The sequence below is a fragment of the Dermacentor albipictus genome, chromosome 3 (genome assembly GCF_038994185.2).
Source record: "Dermacentor albipictus isolate Rhodes 1998 colony chromosome 3, USDA_Dalb.pri_finalv2, whole genome shotgun sequence".
Lineage (NCBI taxonomy): Eukaryota > Metazoa > Arthropoda > Arachnida > Ixodida > Ixodidae > Dermacentor > Dermacentor albipictus.
Window position 1 is genome coordinate 152,961,170 of NC_091823.1, and position 18,081 is coordinate 152,979,250.

Sequence of the window (18,081 nt, forward strand, 5' to 3'; positions counted from 1 at the left end):
ACTGAATACAAGCTATCAACATGTAAACCGAACATCCACAGAGATGCTGTGGAAGTACATCTCCAACGATCATCGCAACTGGGACTTCACGGCGCCAACGTGACATTTCCGTGTAACACATCCAGATTTTCTGGACACGTACTAACTAGCATCCCAAGCGGCCCCGGCACAAAGCTAGCGTGTTTTCAATGGAACGAGCGGGGTTTTCGCAAATAACAAAAGCTACAGGTTGATTATTGAAAAAGGCAGGCGACATACATGTTCTGCAGGACAATCCACACTAGCCAAGTGCAGTGTGGATTGTCCAACAATCTGTCTGGCAAGTAAGATTGTTGTGCCCAGAGCGGTTAAAGATTCAGCGACGGAAGCATATGCAAACGTCGAAAATTTGTACGGGATTTTGAGACAAGAACGGTATCTGTAGCTACGGCGTCGATCGTAAAAATTACTGCAGCGCATGTAGTCCGAAGACTAAGCCTTCGATGGATACCTTTTTCATCTCTCTACAGAAGGCGTAACACTGTTCCCAAAAGCGATTTTCGACACGCAGTCGTGCAAGCTCTCGGGGTATGTATAAAACCCCGAAAATAGCTCGTGCGTGTCCGGTCTTCAAGAGTGGTAACGACAAAGAAATTGCAAATTATCGACCAATATCGGTACTTCCGATACTGTCGAAAGTGTTTGAAAGTGCTATTAATATGAGATTACAAATTTATTTAATAAGTATGATGTCAAAAGTGAGGCCCTGTTTGGCTTTCAAAAAGGCAAATCCACTGAGCTTGCTTTACTCGGTATTAAAAGTGAGATACTAAATAATTTCGAGGGAAGGCTTTACACGCTGGGGGACCTTGTAGATTTCCGTAAATCATTCGAGACCGTGTGTCATAGCGTTATTCTACAAAAACTTAATAATTACGGCGTCCATGGTATTGCCAAGAGGTTACTACAAAAACGCTTGACAGACTGTTAACATATGTAGTTATTAATCAGGAGACATCCTCACATGCTAAGGTCAACAAAGATATCCCACAAGGATCTATACTCCGTCCACTGTTATTTACAAATTACCTAAATGACCTGTGTCGCATTCCGGATTCTCCTAAAATAATTATGCATGCCGATGACACTAACATTTTTTTTTACTGGTGCTTCCATTTGAAACCTTGAAGGAAGTTTACATACATCTCAAAGTAAGCTGTCTTGTTGGCTTAAAATCAAGATGTTACGGCTAAACGCGGGAAAAACTAAATAGATATTGTTTGCACCTATCAATTAACCACTGAATATAATAATACTTAAAAGTTTCCTTTGAGGGCCAGGCGCTTCAGCAAGTTAAGGTTCAAAAATTTCTGGGCGCATGGTTTCAGGAAGACCTGTCTTGGAATGAACACGCAAATACATTAGCTATAAAATTAAAGAAAAATGTTGGATGTATGTACAGATTAACTGGATTATTACCACTTTGGCTCAAAGAAGCGCTACGTTATATGCTATTCTATTCCAGGCTTGGTTACTGCGTGTTGATATGGGGCAGAACGACAACACAGAATTATACCACACTACTCACCTTAAAGAAAAGGTGCTACGGATATTTGAGGGATATTATGGTCACCCGCAATGCCTCAGCACGCGTCCGCTATTTACAAAACATTTCATATTACAAGCTAACCAAATTTACTATCTCAAGCTTTTTTTTGCATATCCAAAATAATAAGCTATATCCCAGGTACACTTCTTCTAGAGGTGTTGAATACTGACTCCGTACACAAATTATAAGAACACCGGAAATTAGAACTGGCTATGGTCGGCAGCATATTCTGCACCATATACCCAGTCTGCGTAATAAACTTGGCAACATATTTAACCTAAATAATGAAATTTCCAAAAATAGGCTTAAAAAAATTCTTCGAGAAAACTGCATTGAATATGTTTAAGCACTGTTTAAGCGTTGATTACAACTTCCATGTGTATTGACTTTTTTATCTTACTCAATGTGCACTTTGTGTTTCATTTCTGAGCGCACATTGTTTCTTTTGTTGCTGCTTGTCACAATATATCTATGTCCATCTGCTTGTTTTCTTTACTCTGTGATATTTCTGTTTCGTTGTTGTTGTTTTTTATATATCTATAGAGACAATTAAGATTGTTCAATGATTATCTTATGTTACCTATTGTACATTGTTGCGGTTTCTCTACATTTATTATGACTGCGTGCTGAACTGTATTTCGGAGCAAAAACCTCCGTCAGGCTGTATAGCCTTTTGCTTTTGCTCCGATGTCTGTTGATGTACAGAAAGGAAGAAATCAATAAACAAACAAACAAACAAACAACAAAGATGAGAGTATGAACACACGCAGTACATCTCGGCGAAGAACTACTGCGGCGTAGTGGGTTGCGAAACCGCATACAGTAGGTTGAAAGGCCAGGCCAAGCTCTCGCTCTTCGGCGTCGTAAAAGATGAAGAAAGGTCCGGTTGTGGGAGCGCCATCTTCACTTCACCGATCAACCCTTTGGAAGCCACCAACCCCATTTGCGAGGTGCACTTTGATGTAAAGTACATACTGATACACTATGTGCATATCATGGAAGGCCAGGAGTATCTACTACAGCGTGAAAAGCTTGTGCTTCGATCTGATGCGGTACCCACAATCTCTTGCAGTATTTTCTGGAGTATCGCTACGAACAGCCTATACCCGAGCAGCCCACGCGAAAGAGAAAGGTCTCATACGCAACAGATGAAGGCTAGTCATGAAAGAGAACGCTCCCGCTCTCAGATGAACCGTCATTCTGATTGGAGGCATGTGACAATGGAAACCTGCGCGAGCTCAAAGGCATAGACGAACGATAACATGCTTCATAATCCAAGCAAATATAAACAATGTGTTTTGCTTTATTCACCTAGGGGATCTGGAAAACCAACTACATCTCAGGCACATGACGCATAAATATGGGAAAGAAAACGACTACTCCATAAATATTTTCAAAACACACAATTATACTACAAAAAATGTTTGCTGGACGTGACGAATAATGTGGCCCACATGCTCCCTAAATGTCAAATTGCCGCCGTTATTAGGGCATCGGGGAAATTTTGGTAGCATTCAATATATCGCCTTGAGAAAGAAAAAAAAAACAAAGGCTTGCAATTTTTATTTGGCCCCTCATTATGCCACATAGTTCATTTATTCCTGTACCTCATCCCATTACTGCACATGATCCACATTTCTTCGGAATATGAGCTCTGCATTTCGTTCTTACTTCACACCGTGAAACACGCACATACTGTTTAAAAAACTGGCTGTGGCTTAGCTCAGGTTAAGCCCAGGATGCGAAGCATACTAGCCTTTATTTTAACGCGACAGCGTTAAGGAGCTCCTGTCGCAGAAAAGCCGGTGTCGTCGGCTCAGGCGTGCGGCGCTTGCTCAGGCGCACATTTCGTTGTCGCGCCAAACGCTGCGTTTCTCGACGCTCACCGCGTCCGATGCGGGGCGCGTAGTCGCTGCGCCGTAGCAAAGCCACCTAGAAACAGTCTCTGTAGCACGCCGCAACCTTCGCTTCTCATTCCAACGAGCAGCTCTGTCTCCAGGAGGAATCTCACCTCGTGAGTGTCTAGCAGAGGCAAGCGGAGCTGCTTATATACCACCGCGACGCCGCGAGCGACGGCGCGAGTTGGAGCCCCGTTTCTCCTCTGTCGTGACGTCACGGTGTCACGTGGTATTGAAGGCGACACCGCCGCGCCTGAGGAGCTGGGTTGAGCTCTAGTAATATGCATCGCATCAAAGGAAAACAAACTGCAAACGCGATCCATCTGACTGCGTGGCTCCGGCTAATCCAGGCGCGATCATCCTCGAACGCAACTACAACGCTGCGCTCGACCGCGGCGGCACGCTGCCGAATGGCGCCTCCGCGGCCTCCGCCGCGAGCGGAGGCGTGGCGTCCAGAAGAAGGCTACGGTGGCACCATCTGGATTTTCAGTAAAAAATGCCTCAGCGCGGTTCCCTCGTTGGACCCACTCTCGAATCTAGTACACTCTAGTACAGTGGTCCGGCAGGGCGTGCGCGGCCGCGACATTGCAGATGCTTCACAAGCGTGGCAGTTTGGGCGAGTTGGTGTATGTCATGGCTGCTTTAGGCTTGTAGCGCAGCTGATAACGAACGAGAGAGGAAGGTGGAAGGGGTAATGAAAGGAACGGAGAATAGGGTGAGCACTAAAAAAGTTATAAAGAACGTTTAAGAAATTACAAATGCTAGAAAGTACAGTAGGGAGTGGCACTTGCGGAGGCGTCGGACGTTTGCCCGCATGGGCGAGCAAGAGCGGGTACGAGAAAGAAAATGTGGGGGCTTTTTCTCCTTGAATATATGACTCTGCCTAGGCGCTACGGTGGAGTTTCTTTGCGCCTATTCTATGCGTCTGTCCCTAGAGGTGCCGGCATTGCGGAGTGGGGTCCAGTTTGTTTACGCTCCGACACTGGCTGCCAGCATGGTCAAAGAAGTGATAACAATGTAGATGTTTCAATGAGAGCAGTAGGGACGGTACAAGACGGCGGGCCACATATAATAAAAATCTAGGAGACAGAGCGCCTTAGCAACGGTGGTTGAAAGCGAGGCGCTGGTGATTCTCGACGCCCCTGCAACCGCTACAAGGATACGCTGCGCCCCCCTAACGTGTTTCACGCAACCTAACTTAACGTTAACCTTGCCTAAAATGACCTAGACGCAAAGACAACAATCCGCACGGTGTAACCGCTGTGGGAATACGCCGCGCCACCCTAACCCCTTTTACGCTAACCTAATGTAACCTAAGATAACATAAACCTAACCTAAACCTAAGCAAATACAGTCTAACGGTGACTAGGCGTGATTGCAATAATCCTCACGGCGTGAGACCAGGCATTCGCGTTCGACCATGGTTGATAAGGCGCTGTGCGTTTATTTCACTCGAAGGTGACCACACAAAAATGGTGCTTAAAATCGAGGAGAGCAGGCCAGGCCTCTACTACTGCACCTCTGTCTACCCCTGGAAAATCAGCGATGCTTTTAACGCGATAGCGTTAAGGAGCTCGTGTCACAGAAAATCCGGTGTCGTCGGCATCGGTGTCGGTGTCGGCGTCCGCGGCGTTGACCGTGAGCGATAAATCATGGCAGGCACTTCATAAATAAAAAGCAACTTCCAAGATGGGCTGGGTGGGAATCGAACCAGGGTCTCCGGAGTGTGAGACGGAGACGCTACCACTCAGCCACGAGTTCGATGCTTGAAAGCGGTACAAACGCGTGTCTAGTGAACGCGGTGTTGCCTTAAAACGTGCCGTAGAAAGTTATACTGCGGTGTATATCGGTAATTATGAGTCTGTAACGTACAGAAGTCGCATTTACACGATAAAGAAGTACGTTTCCGCTACATTTCTTCTGCGCTTACTGCACACGCAGAGCCATCTTGCGGCAAACACAGAAGACCCCCTCCTCTCAATGTACGGCGCTGCCCCGACAGGTGGCGCGCCATACGCGCATTGGGGCTGTGCGCGGTCCGGTTCCCTCTCCCCCGACTCCCTCTCCCCTGACGACGCTTCGCCGTGCTCCCACGCGGGTTGCAGAATCAAGCACCGTTCCTTTCTTTAGATTACTATCTATCTATCTCTCTGCCCGTGCCGATCACGACGTTTGGCTGGCGTAGATCGTTTCCCCCTCCGAGACACCGAGTTCTTTGGTTCGTTCCGTTTGCTCAGGCGCACGTTTCGCTGCTGCGCCGAACGCTGCGTTGCTCGACGCTCACCGTGTGATATGTGGGCGCAAAGTCCGATGCGGGGCGCCTCGTAAGTGATCCCTGCGCCGTAGCGCATTGTCTTACACCCCTTGGCGGGTCGATGGGAACGCTGTCGCGTTCCACTCTTGAAGGCGAAGCTTAAGCGTCCTCCAATTTTTTTTTCCTAAATTTTTTGGAGGTAGAGTGCCGTAAGGTGGGACGAAGTTATACTCCGACATGACTGGTCCAGCACAAGCTTGGCAGGCGCAAGAAAGTCTGTCCGACGTATCTTGAGACACAGCGACAACCAAATGGGGCGTCATTCATCACTGATTCACCTGTTTCACCGTGCCGGCAGACATCGTCAGAGCGTGAAGAAAATAGACCCTACTCCGCAATGTCCGCACGCCTAGGGACGAATGCATACAAGACGCGAAAAGACACTTCTCCACCGTAGTGCCTACTCAGACTCAGATATTCATGGAACAAAGGCCCCCACATTTCTCTCTCACCAACCCACTCGTAATCGTGCCTACGCAGAAACGCTTAGCGCCTGGAGAAACGTCACGCCACGTTGTACGTACGAGCAATAGTAAAAAAATGGCTGTGGCTTAGCTAAGGTTAAGCCCAGGATGCGAAGCATACTAGCCTTTATTTTAGTTGTTGAACCACTGTTTAGCCTGGTGAACTGCTGTTGCTTGGCTATATTTGGTTCGGCTAGACGAAGAAACAACTCATGCGTTACTCTGCCTCGCCTTCAAGAGGGGAACGCAACAGCGTTCCCGTCGACCCGCCAATGGGTGTAAGACAATGTGCTACGGCGCAGCGACTACGCGCCCTGCATTGGACGCGGTGAGCGTCGAACAACGCAGCGTTCGGCGCGGCAAAGAAATGTGCGCCTGAGCAAGCGACGCACGCCTCAGCCTTAGAAACAGCTCGTTTCTAAGGCAACACCGCATTCACTAGAGGCGCTTTTGTACCGCTTTGAAGCATCGTACTCGTGGCTCAGTGGTAGCGTCTCTGTCTCATACTCCGGAGACCCTGGTTCGATTTCCACCCAGCCCATCTTGCAAGAGTTGAGCCAAAGCCACCTAGAAACAAGCGCAGCTGCTTATATACCGCCGCGACGCCGCGAGCGACGGCGCGAGTAGGAGCCCCGTTTTTCCTGTGTCGTGACGTCACGGTGTGACGTGGTATGGCATGGGGTCAAAGGTCATTGAAGGCGACACCGCCGCGCCTGAGGAGCTGGGTTGAGCTCTAGTAATATGCTTCGCATAAAATACGGCCCCGCAGCCCCGACCGCCCGAAGTAGAACGCGCACCCTTTCCTATACCTCACCCCGGAACGTTGCGCTCGACGGAAGACGGCGCGCGTCCTCTCCGCTTCCGTCGTTTGTGCGCTCAAGATTGAACCGCGATCGCCGCCACACTCTCGAAGGCTTTCACTCGCACAAAGAGCACCCGGCGCGGTGCGACGATTTTATCGCCTTTGGATTTTATACGAATCCTCGGGGCGACGGCTTCTGCGATTGCAGAAATGCGCACGGACCGTCCATATTGTCGCAGTACAACGCGGACAGTAGACAGGGAGGCGTTCAAGAGCCGCAGGACTACTTGTTCAAATACAAAACAGGCCAGAGACACGTCTTCTTCGTCCACAACGAATCCCACTGACCCACTAGGCGAAATACGTTAATGTTTCTATGTTCGTTGTCGTCTACATAGATGAATAGACGCACGCGTCATTTGTCCCTCCCTAAGAGAGCATCGTCCCGACGCTAGATCAGAAGTGTGAGTTGCGAAATTAAGGGTCTCTCGCATTGTTATTCGTTCACATACGGCTTCATGCGGGCAACGTAGACAAGTTCAGGATGGTGCGTGCGGCGCCGCGTACAATTGGGACTATCGGGGACGACCTCGTACGTGACGTCACTCTGCCGGCGCAATACTCAATATGGACCGAAGTATCGCCTGAACAGCTGGTCGGAGAGGCCTCGTTTTCGTATGGGTGTCCAAACCCGCACTATGTCGCCGACGTCGTAGATTACTATTCGACGGCGAAGGTCATTGCGCTCGGCGTCGTAGTCTTGCTGCTGGCAGATCCGCAACCGCGCGAGTTGCCGAGCCTCTTCTGGGCGTTGCGTAAACACAGCGGCGTCCGTATCAGTGTCGTCAAAGTCATGTGGAAGCATAGTATCCAACATCGCTTGTACATACCACCCATGAACAAGGGTGAACGGAGTCATGCGCGTCATCTCTTGTTTCGCCGTGTTATATGCAAAGGTGATATACGGTAGGATGTCGTCCCTATTTTTATGTTCAGCATCAACGTGCATGGAGAGCATGTCTTCAATTGTTTTGTTTAGGCGTTCTGTAAATCCGTTGGTTTGTGGATGGTTGGCGGTTGATTTCCGATGCGTCGTTCCACTTAGCAGCAATACGTGATCTAAAAGCGCAGCCGTGAATGCGGTTCCTCGGTCTGTTATTAGGACGGTTGGTATACCGTGTCGCAACACAATGTGCTCAATGAACAAGCGCGCCACCTCTTCCGCTGTGCTTCTCTGGATTGCATTTGTTTCAGCGTAACGTGTGAGATAGTCGGTTGCTACGATGACAAAGCGATTCCCGGCAGTAGAAGTAGGAAGCGGACCCAATATATCAATTCCGACTTGGTGAAATGGTCTTCGAGCAACCTGGACGGGTTGCAGGTGGCCGGCTGATTTCGATGGAGGTGACTTGCGCCTCTGGCAGTCGAGGCAAGTGCGGACGTGATGTTTCACGGTGGTGTTAAGTCTGGGGTAGTAGTGCCTCTGCTTCACTCTGGCCAACGTCCTCGTGTAGCCTAAGTGACCAGAAGTCACCTCGTTTTGACAGGCTTGAAGTACTTCCGTACGAAGAGCTGCAGGAATGACGAGCAGAGAGGGGGACCCGGTCAAAGAAAAGTTTCTTTTGTAGAGAACTTTGGCCCGCAAACAAAACGATAACAGGCCGCTTGCGAAAACTCTAGGCGGTTTAGCAGATCTGCCGTCTAAGTAACTGATGAGCTCAAGCAACTCGAGGTCGTCCCGTTGTTGTTGGGCGATGGTGGATGTGTCCAGAACACAAAGAAATGCCGAGTCTTCTTCGGGTGGAGCAGACGACTCTATCGGCGATCGAGACAGGCAGTCAGCATCCGTATGTCGTTTCCCCGACTTTTACTTGACAGTTAAACTCTTGCAACCGTAGGCTCCAACGCGCCAGTCGTCGCGAAGGGTCTTTAAGGTTTGTCAACCAACACAGTGAATGGTGGTCGCTGACAACTGTGAAGTGGCGGCCATACAAATATGGGCGAAATTTCATAACAGCCCATACTACTGCGAGGCATTCCTTCTCAGTTGTGGAGAAATTGTCCTCTGTGCGTGAGAGTGTTCTGCTTGCATAGGCAAGTACTCTTTCTGTGCCCTCCTGCCACTGCACAAGAACAGCTCCCAAGTCAACATTGCTGGCATCAGTGTGGAGCAATGTAGGAGCGGTCTCATCAAACTGAACAAGCACTGGAGTTGTCTGGAGACGTTCCCGCAAGTCAGTGAATGCACCTTGCCCTTCGTCGCCTGATACAAAAGCAACGTCGTCTGTCGTCAGGCGAGTTAACGCTGACGCATGTGAGCAAAGTCCGCAATAAACCGCCGGTACTAGGCAGAGAGGCCCAGAAAGCGCCTGAGAGCCTTTTTATCGGTTGGTACTGGAAACTGTGCTACCGCGGCAATTTTCTCAGGATCTGGGCGAACACCTGCGTGGCTGACGACGTGACCGAGACACTGTAGTTGTTCCCCGAAGCCAAAGTGGCACTTCTCCGGCTTCAGGGTGAGGCCGGCGGACCGGATGGACTGCAGAACCGCTTCAAGCCGTTGGAGGTGTTCTTCAAAAGTTGCGGAGAACACGATGACGTCGTCCAGGTACACTAAGCAGGTTTTCCACTTCAGACCCGAAAGCACAGTATCCATGAGGCGTTGGAATATAACAGGGGCAGAGCACAAGCCGAAAGGCAAGACTTTAAATTCGTATAGGCCGTCCGGCGTCACAAAAGCAGCTTTTTCAAGGTCTCTCGCATCTACCTCGATTTGCCAATATCCGCTTTTTAAGTCCATTGAAGAGAAGTAACCCGCTTGACGAAGCCTGTCGACTGAATCATTTGTACGGGGAAGCGGGTACACGTTTTTCTCTGTCACTTGATTTAGTTGTCGGTAGTCCACGCAGAAACGCAAGCTGCTTTCTTTTTTCTTAACTAGAACTACAGGAGATGCCCAGGGACTCGTTGATGGTTGAATTACGTCGTCTTCCAGCATTTTTGCCACTTGTTGTATGGCTTCACGTTGTCTGGGAGCCACATGATAAGGATTTTGGTGAATTGGTCTTGCCGTATCCTCTGTAATTATCCGATCCTTCGTTAGAGACGTCCGTCTGACGCTGTACGTCGACGCAAAGCAGTTATTGAACTGCGACAATAGCGTGAGAAGTCGCTCTCGTTCGTGCTGCGACAAAGCAGTGCTGACGTCTAGTGCAGAAGTTGGGCCTTGCGTAGGTGCTTCTTCGAGTAGCGAACAGCAGCCTCGAACATCCGCAACACCATCAAAATAAGCCACAGCCGTACCCTTTGGAAGGTACCGTCTCTCTGTGGTAAAATTGGTTAGCAACAAGTTAGTGCGCCCGTCGGTGATATTTACGATTCCTCGTGCGACCGAGATAACGTGAGTAAGCAACAACGTGGTTATTTGGTCGGCAACTCCCTCGCAATGAAACGGTGTGTCACATGCTACAACAAGGGTGCATGATCGAGGTGGGATGACGACGTCGTCTTCTGCTAGACGAAAGGAGTTGCGTTGCGGCGATAAGCAATGGACTAAACCAGGGCTCTTATAAAACGTCACCTTGTGGTCCGGAATGTTAATTACGGCGCCGTATTCTTTAGGGAAATCCATTCCAATAATCAAATCCTTGCAGCACACAGGAAGAGCAATGAAAGCGGCTACGAAAGAAGAATCCCGGATGCTAATTCTAGCAGTACATCTTCCAATAGGCATCAGTAATTGCCCGCCTGCCGTCCTTATGTGGGTTCCCGTCAATGGCGTCTTTACTTTCTTCAGACGGAGGACGAGTTGCTGACTCATTATAGAGAAGTCGGCACCAGTGTCGACTAACGCTGTCACCGGCTGTCCATCCACCAAAACATCAATGTCGGCGCTCATAATTTCTTCGGTGTCGGGGTTTATCGGCTGCACGTCGTTCTGCGGCGAGAGTGAGTGTCGGGGGCTTTTTATTGTCTTGCGGTGGACCTGCAGCCTTACCCCCAGAGGTCGCCGCCTTCAGTTTCCCCGGCATGGGCTGCGCGACCTTTGTCCTCGGAGGTCAGCAAAAGTACGTCCACTAGGGAAATTAGGCATCTGACGTGGAGGGGTTGGAGAGCGCGACCGACGGACGAAATCGGACTGAACATGCGGCACAGATTCGTCATTCGCGTGCGCTATTGGAGGTCCCTGAAAAGCAGTTTCGTCGCGGCATAGCATGGAGTCGTCAGTTACACGTGGACCATTGGACCACGGACGAAAAGGTCGAAACGATGTGTCGCGATGCCAGCAATGACGCGAAATGTGGCCGATGCCTCCGCAGTGAAAACAGAGTGGGCGCCAATCGACGGTGCGCCATGCGTCGGTTCTCCGAAATCGCGGCCATCCCGTAGTGTCGTTTTGCGGCGTTGGACAAGGCGCTGTGAACGGTGGCTGGTGGTATGACTGTAGCTGCGTGACGGGTGCGCGCCTCGAAGCCTCCTTTTGCGGCGGTCACCAAGGAGCGACTGTCGAAGGCTGGTGGTACGGCGGTGTGGTTGTAACGGGTGGTGGACATCGGACACCGGCTGCGTAGATCATGGGATGCTGGTGATCTTGCAGATCGGCTGCCGATAACACCTGCCTGATTTCGTCACGCACAACTCTGGCGACTGACGCTACGGGTCTTTCCACTGTCGGTGTCAGAATCATTTGAATTTCTTCTCTGACGAGTTCTCTGATCAATTCCCGCAAGGGGTTCTGATACTCGCCAGTCACTGCGGTGGCATTGATTGTGGTGCTGGTGGACAGTCGATCGTACTGTCTGCATCTCTGATGAAGGGCCCGCTCGATAGCCGTAGCCGTTTTGATAAAGTCAGCGACGGTGACTGGTGGACTCCGCACAAGTCCCGTGAACAACTGCTCTTTTACACCTCGCATGAGGTAGCGAAACTTTCTTTCGTCAGTCATGTTCGGGTCGGCTGTACGAAAGAGGCGGGCCATGTCCTCGGCGAACATTGCAACCGAGTCATTAGGTTGTTGTACGCGTAGCTCCATCATCTGCTGGGCACGGTCGCGTCGGTCGGCACTCGCGAAAGTATCTGTGATTTTCTGACGAAAGTCATTCCATGTCGTTAGGTTAGCTTCGCGGTTTTCGTACCAAGTACGGCCGCTTTCGTCAAGGGCGAAATAGACGTGGGAGAGCTTTTGCTGCTGACTCCACTGATTAATCTGTGCGACGTTCATTTTTGTCAAGCCAGTCTTCAATGTGTTCGAAGACAGCTCTGCGATAGCGATCGGGAACCAGAGGATGCAGAATGGTTACTTGCTGTGGACTGGAAAACCGGCTGCTTTGGGGTGCTTGCGTTGGGCTGGTTTCGGCCATTGCGAGATGTGTGGAGCTCCTAGAGAGAGGTGGTTGAAGAGGGAGGCCTGCAGGGCAAGGCGTAGCAGTCGACGACTAAAGCGATGCACGGGTGTTGAAACTAGGTAATAATGCGTCCGGACTAGAGGAGCGACTCCCAGAAGGAATGCCGAGCTTCAGGCGCGGTCAGTACCCAGCACCTCCACCAGTGTCGCAGTACAACGTGGACAGTAGACAGGGAGACGTTCAAAAGCCGCAGGACAACTTGTTCAAATAAAAAACATGCCAGAGACACGTCTTCTTCGTCCACGCAGAATCCCACTGACCCACTAGACGAAATCCGTTAATGTCCCTATCTTCGTTGTCGTCTGCATAGAAGAATAGACGTACGCATCAATATAATCGTTATGCCAATAAAAGCACCCTGTATATATGGAGTTTTCTGAAGACGTTATCTGCTCCATATCTTCACACAGGAACTGCTGCCCTTGCGTAGCTACTGCTGCTCCTCGAACAGAGTCATTCAGAAGAGTCTTCACTACTACGATTTATTCTACTCTGAGAAGTTATTAAATGGTATTCCTTACATTTTCAAGAAAAACCAACATTTGATAATTTTGAATTGCGAACTTTGATAATGAATACAAACCAATTAGAAAAGTCTATTTGATTCGTTTTTGAAACTGCGAATCTTTGTATGCCCCTAGTATTCACCTTATAAACCAAGAAATACTGCTATATATACCAGAAAAGTAAGGTGCCTGGAGGATTCCACGCATGCTTGATAATCTTAGTCACCGCACGGGCCCGTTTGTCAGGCCCCGTCCCGAGCTGGAGCCCCAATGTATATTGCATGGGCCCGCCCGAGCCGGGCGTGCGTATTTTAAACCTGAGTGGTAGCCAGTCCAGTTCTTTTCGACGGATTATACCTTGAGCCTATTCGAAGCTAGCTCGAGATTCCGGTCATTGTGGAGACGCTGGCATGTGATCAACGAGCCGTGCGTGGTCTTCAAGGTGCATCAAAGCAGCATTTTTCCTGCGTCTGATCTTGCTGGCTGCTTTAATTGTGAGAGATATAACGATTTCATTTCGATTAACTGCCAGACGAACTTTGACGGACTGTTAGTATTATCAGAGGCTAGCGCAGCAATATACTATAGCGAAGGCATAGGTGAACACATCCTTACCCATCGCCAGCCATCTCATCTCACTTGTGAATCTTATATAACCACTGGGATGCGCAGTGATAAAAGTCAAGCCAATATATCTGGCGCGATCGCAAATTTAAACACATTGACATATTGGCTTCCGGAAACATCATAGTGCAATAAATAGAAATTGATGGTCCGCGTGGCTAAAGCTCAAGTGCAATCATGACTTGCTATCCAGGATACCATTTTTATTGCTTTTTTTGGATACGCTATAATTTTTCAGTGTTTGAAACGACAACTTAGGATCGTTATTTCGCCACATATAGAAGTTTATGCAATGCATAGTTGTGTTCCAGTACATGGCATTAGAACCAAGGTTTGGTTGTTTTCCATCAGATTGAGATATGATCGCTTGTTCGTTCACGTAAATCCGCAGCACACTCACCTCGTGCTAGAAAACAAATAAAAGCCAACGAACACGTGAGTTGAGCCACGAAAAATGTAAAAATTGCATTTAAAATAAAAATTCACAGATACAGTAAGCTTTTCTGTGTGCTGTTTTCTTTTTCACATCCCGCTCATTGATATTGAGACATTTTACTGCATAATCGTAGGCTGAAAGTATTTATCTAGGAACCATACCCAGTTAAAGGTCGGAATTTAGTTAGAATAATTTTGCGAGGAACTATAGCTGAATATTGAGCTCGCTTGAACGGGTAACCACGAAAAATTACAGAAACCTGTAGGGATTGGCTCCAGCCGCTAACACACAACAATATTTGGTGATGAACTTTGCAAAATTTATTTGTTACCATTTTATTTAAATTCACTAAAAGCTTGTCCACAAATGAACTTCTGTCTTGCCATTGGAATGATCGTGCACAAGCAACGCAAAGCTGCGCATCAGTGATGGCTATAATCTAAATCTATATATTTTTGCGCAGCAAGAAAACATTGCAAACGACTGCGTCTCTAGGCATGTCTTCTCTTGAAAGATATACCCAGCTGCACCGAAAGTCCTCTAATATATTCGTCTTGTGGTTGCTTTACGACGGATACCTTAGGTACCTGAAGAGCTTCCAGAGAATTTGTTTTTGCGGCGTGTCTCGCAAAAATGAATTAGTTTTCAACCTCATTAGCGCGATCGCTATGCAAATACATTTCTAACCCTTCGTCATTTTTATTCGACTCTGTGATTGCAAGGAACTTTCCCCAATGCGCTTGGCCTTGTTGATAGGCGGGGCCGCTGTCGACCTTACAGCGCTACCTTCATCGAATGTCGGGTCGTACATGTGACTTTTGAACACGAGCACCTCTAGGAATCCGACATATTAATAACCTTGGAAAAATGCTCAACCTGCTTTTTATTGTCGTGAAAATAAAAGGATCACCCCAGAGCTCATCTTGAGATGACAATCGAAGTTAATGCAGTCAGCGTTCACGCAATGTAGTGACCACGTAGCGACAAACGGTATTGACTTGGACAACTTTATTGAGAATTGGCAGTGGTCCTCCTGGGATTTCAAGTGCTTGGGCAATATGCTACATACACTGTGTGCATGATTGACCCGATTTTTTACGTATGATGATCGATCAACATGGTTCTCACGACGCTAGGAGGAGGACCGTATGTCGCCGGCACATTCAGTGTCGATGACGGAATGTTGCTGAAGTGATTATGATAAATGAACACGACAGAATTACAAAGCCATGAAGATAACTGCAAAATCAGAAACAATTTAGGATAGCACAATTATAACAGAATGAAGGAGAAATTATGATGATGGAGCAACGAAACGGGTTTGACAACGACGGCTGGCCACAATTGCATGTAATTTTTTCAATGATGACGATAGTGCGACAACAGCGCGATGGCATGGCCGAGCGACCAAGGCAGGAAGACAAGTGTACGACGATGATGGCATAGGGATGGATGCGTGACGACTGTAAGACGAATACAGTGGGACGAGAGCGGTATGACAAGAATGAGAGGATGAAGCAGGAATGACGACGGAGGTACGATCAGGACCGCGGTATGTCAGCAAATGCATGACGATGGCTGTATATGAACGACGCAATGACGACAGTGGCACAACAATCGCGACATAACCACGATTGAATTACAATAGCATGTTTACGGTGAAATGACGCTGATGTAACTGCTAAGGCGGTGACCAGGAAGGCTGGAGGACAATTTCATCAAGTTTCTGAAATGATGACATTGGTAGGACAGCTTATGAGAACAAAATTACTTCAAATGGATGATCGCTACCGTATGACAACGATGGAGCTACCATAACCTCGAGCACATACGCAGTGGCTCAATTTAGCACACAACCATTCGGTCAGCTGGTGTAAGAAAGATAGATAAATAGACCGATACATAGGCAGATAAAGCGATCGATAAAAGTACCTCAATTTGGTAACGAATGCTGATCGCATTAAAAAGTTGGCGCAGTTGATAACTGGAACCGTTTTCTCCATGGCCGAAAAATGCTGCTAATGTAAACTAATGTCTACAGCATAGAGCTTCTGTGTCGTGGCCTGCCCGCCTCGACTCTCCCATACAACAAACCCCCAACACCTAACTAAAGTTTACATAGGGTTGCACTTTTTATATTCTTCAGTATTGTGGAGTCGCAGATAGCATGCCTGGACCGATAATCCGGGCGCGACGCGAGTTAGACGCCGCCAGGCACGAGCCCGCCCGGGTGTAAGTCAACAATTGCTTACCCGGCCCGAGCCGGGCGCCCAGCGCGCGAGGCGGTCTCGGGATTTCTGGCCAGCCCGTTGCTATCCAGTGATCTATCTTATCGCTCTCTGAGAATGAAGTTTCTAAGGGTTGCAATGACATATCATCATTGCAAGCGCGTACTGGTGTACTACAGGGCACAACATTAGGGTAGTTTGGATTCCTGATGCCTATGAACTATAGAGTAACAATCTTGCAGGCAGATGACACCACACCTGTCGCTACTGGTGCGTCTGAACATAAATCACACAGATTATATCTTTGGCACTACATAACCTACAAATATAGGTGGACGTACACCCTTTGCAGTAAGCAGCTGTGTGTAGTGCTAAGGTAAAGCTCTATTGCGTATACATGTTATTTTAGTTATACAAGCGATAGAAAGTGTTCGTACCGCTAAAAGTTTCGGAGCCATCTTCTTTAAATATTTGAGATGTAATATGCTTGAGCAGTGAATTATATATAAAATTTCTTCTTCTCTGTGCATCACCTCGCGTGCTGAATGTTCACCTCAGCTTAAGGCTGAAATATTTGTCTCTTCTGTACTGTCGAGGTTTGAGTCATATAAAACTCCGGTATACTACTAGAGTGTCTAATGTGTCTAAAGAGCATAGTCGGCGTCACCCTTGTGTAGAGCGGGAGAACGGCGGCTGCCGGGTGCTCCGCAGCCAGCCAGCGAAATGTAACGGTAGTGGCTGGGCCCGAGAATAAATGCGTCGGCCGCCGGAGCCCAGCAGCTACCGTTAGACGGCGCTAACTGCCCTCGGAGCGGCCCGGCGGCCGCCGTTCTCGCTCTCTACACATGAGTGACGCCGACAGTACTTACTGCAAAAGAAGGCTGCCCCTCTTAGTGCAAACGTACTGTTCCTTGGTCAAAGCGTCAGATTTTCTTTGTCCGTGTTTTCGATATACAAGTGCACGTTGACTCTACGATGTAAATAATCCTCAACATTTAACGAAATTGTAAATATCTTGCTGGTCAGGATTCGTGACAAGGCCCAAAAAGGACAAAGAAGGTACAAAAAATATTGCCGTTTCGACACTGCTTACGCAATATGATAAGCATTTCAAAGTGGCACATAGGCGTTCTTGCTACACCAGGTGAAGGAAGACAACAATGAAATTGCATATTGTTGAAGTTCCTCAATAAAGACCTACTTCCAACAGTAGCTGCACTGCTTATAGCTACATAAATTCCACGTGCGGCTATTTCGTTTTGGTGTATTTTTTACGTCAGTGTATAGCGCCAAATAAAATGGTCATCTTGGAAACAGAAGAAGATATTGTTCGTGAAATGCTCATCCATAGGTATGGTATCAGTGTAAAACTGTGTACCTACGTACTCATTTATAGAAAGGTTTGTATTTTTAATATTATGTAATTATTGCACAGCTGCTACGGTTGCATTGTGATACAGGGCCAAACTCTGTATAAACAGCGTGCCAACGTTGTTATTGCGACTCTCTTTTTCACCTTGTATGCAGTAGTAAAAATAAAAAGAAAGAAGAAGAAGATGATGATGTTGAAATAAATATTGATCTATCTTCCTTTTTTCTTTGCAGGAAGTATTCTACTAAACGCATCCTACACGCAGTCTACTTAATGGCAAAGCGGATGTTAATACCAAGATACTAGCACAAAGTGAATTGCGTATTGGCACATGAAGAATAAAGAATATAATTTTCCCTGAATAAACATTGTCTGCTTCCTAATGTTTTTGTCTCTTTTCGCTTTAGAGGACTTAAAATGATAGAATTATCAGGTTTCTGTGTG

General features: G+C 47.9%; 1 protein-coding gene across 12 annotated transcripts in view; it reads left to right on the plus strand.

Annotated features, from left to right (window-relative positions):
• LOC139056990 (uncharacterized) overlaps positions 1 to 18,004 on the plus strand; it is a 220,371-nt gene extending 202,367 nt beyond the window's left edge. For all 12 annotated transcript variants that reach the window (XR_011512493.1, XR_011512492.1, XM_070534784.1 and 9 more), the window contains one exon: positions 17,871 to 18,004. Coding sequence is in view for 10 of the 12 variants with exons in the window: in XM_070534787.1 (XP_070390888.1) it covers positions 17,871 to 17,911 (41 nt within the window). In the remaining 2 variants the exon portion in view is untranslated. The remainder of the gene's footprint in view (positions 1 to 17,870) is intronic.
• Positions 18,005 to 18,081: the final 77 nt, after the last annotated feature.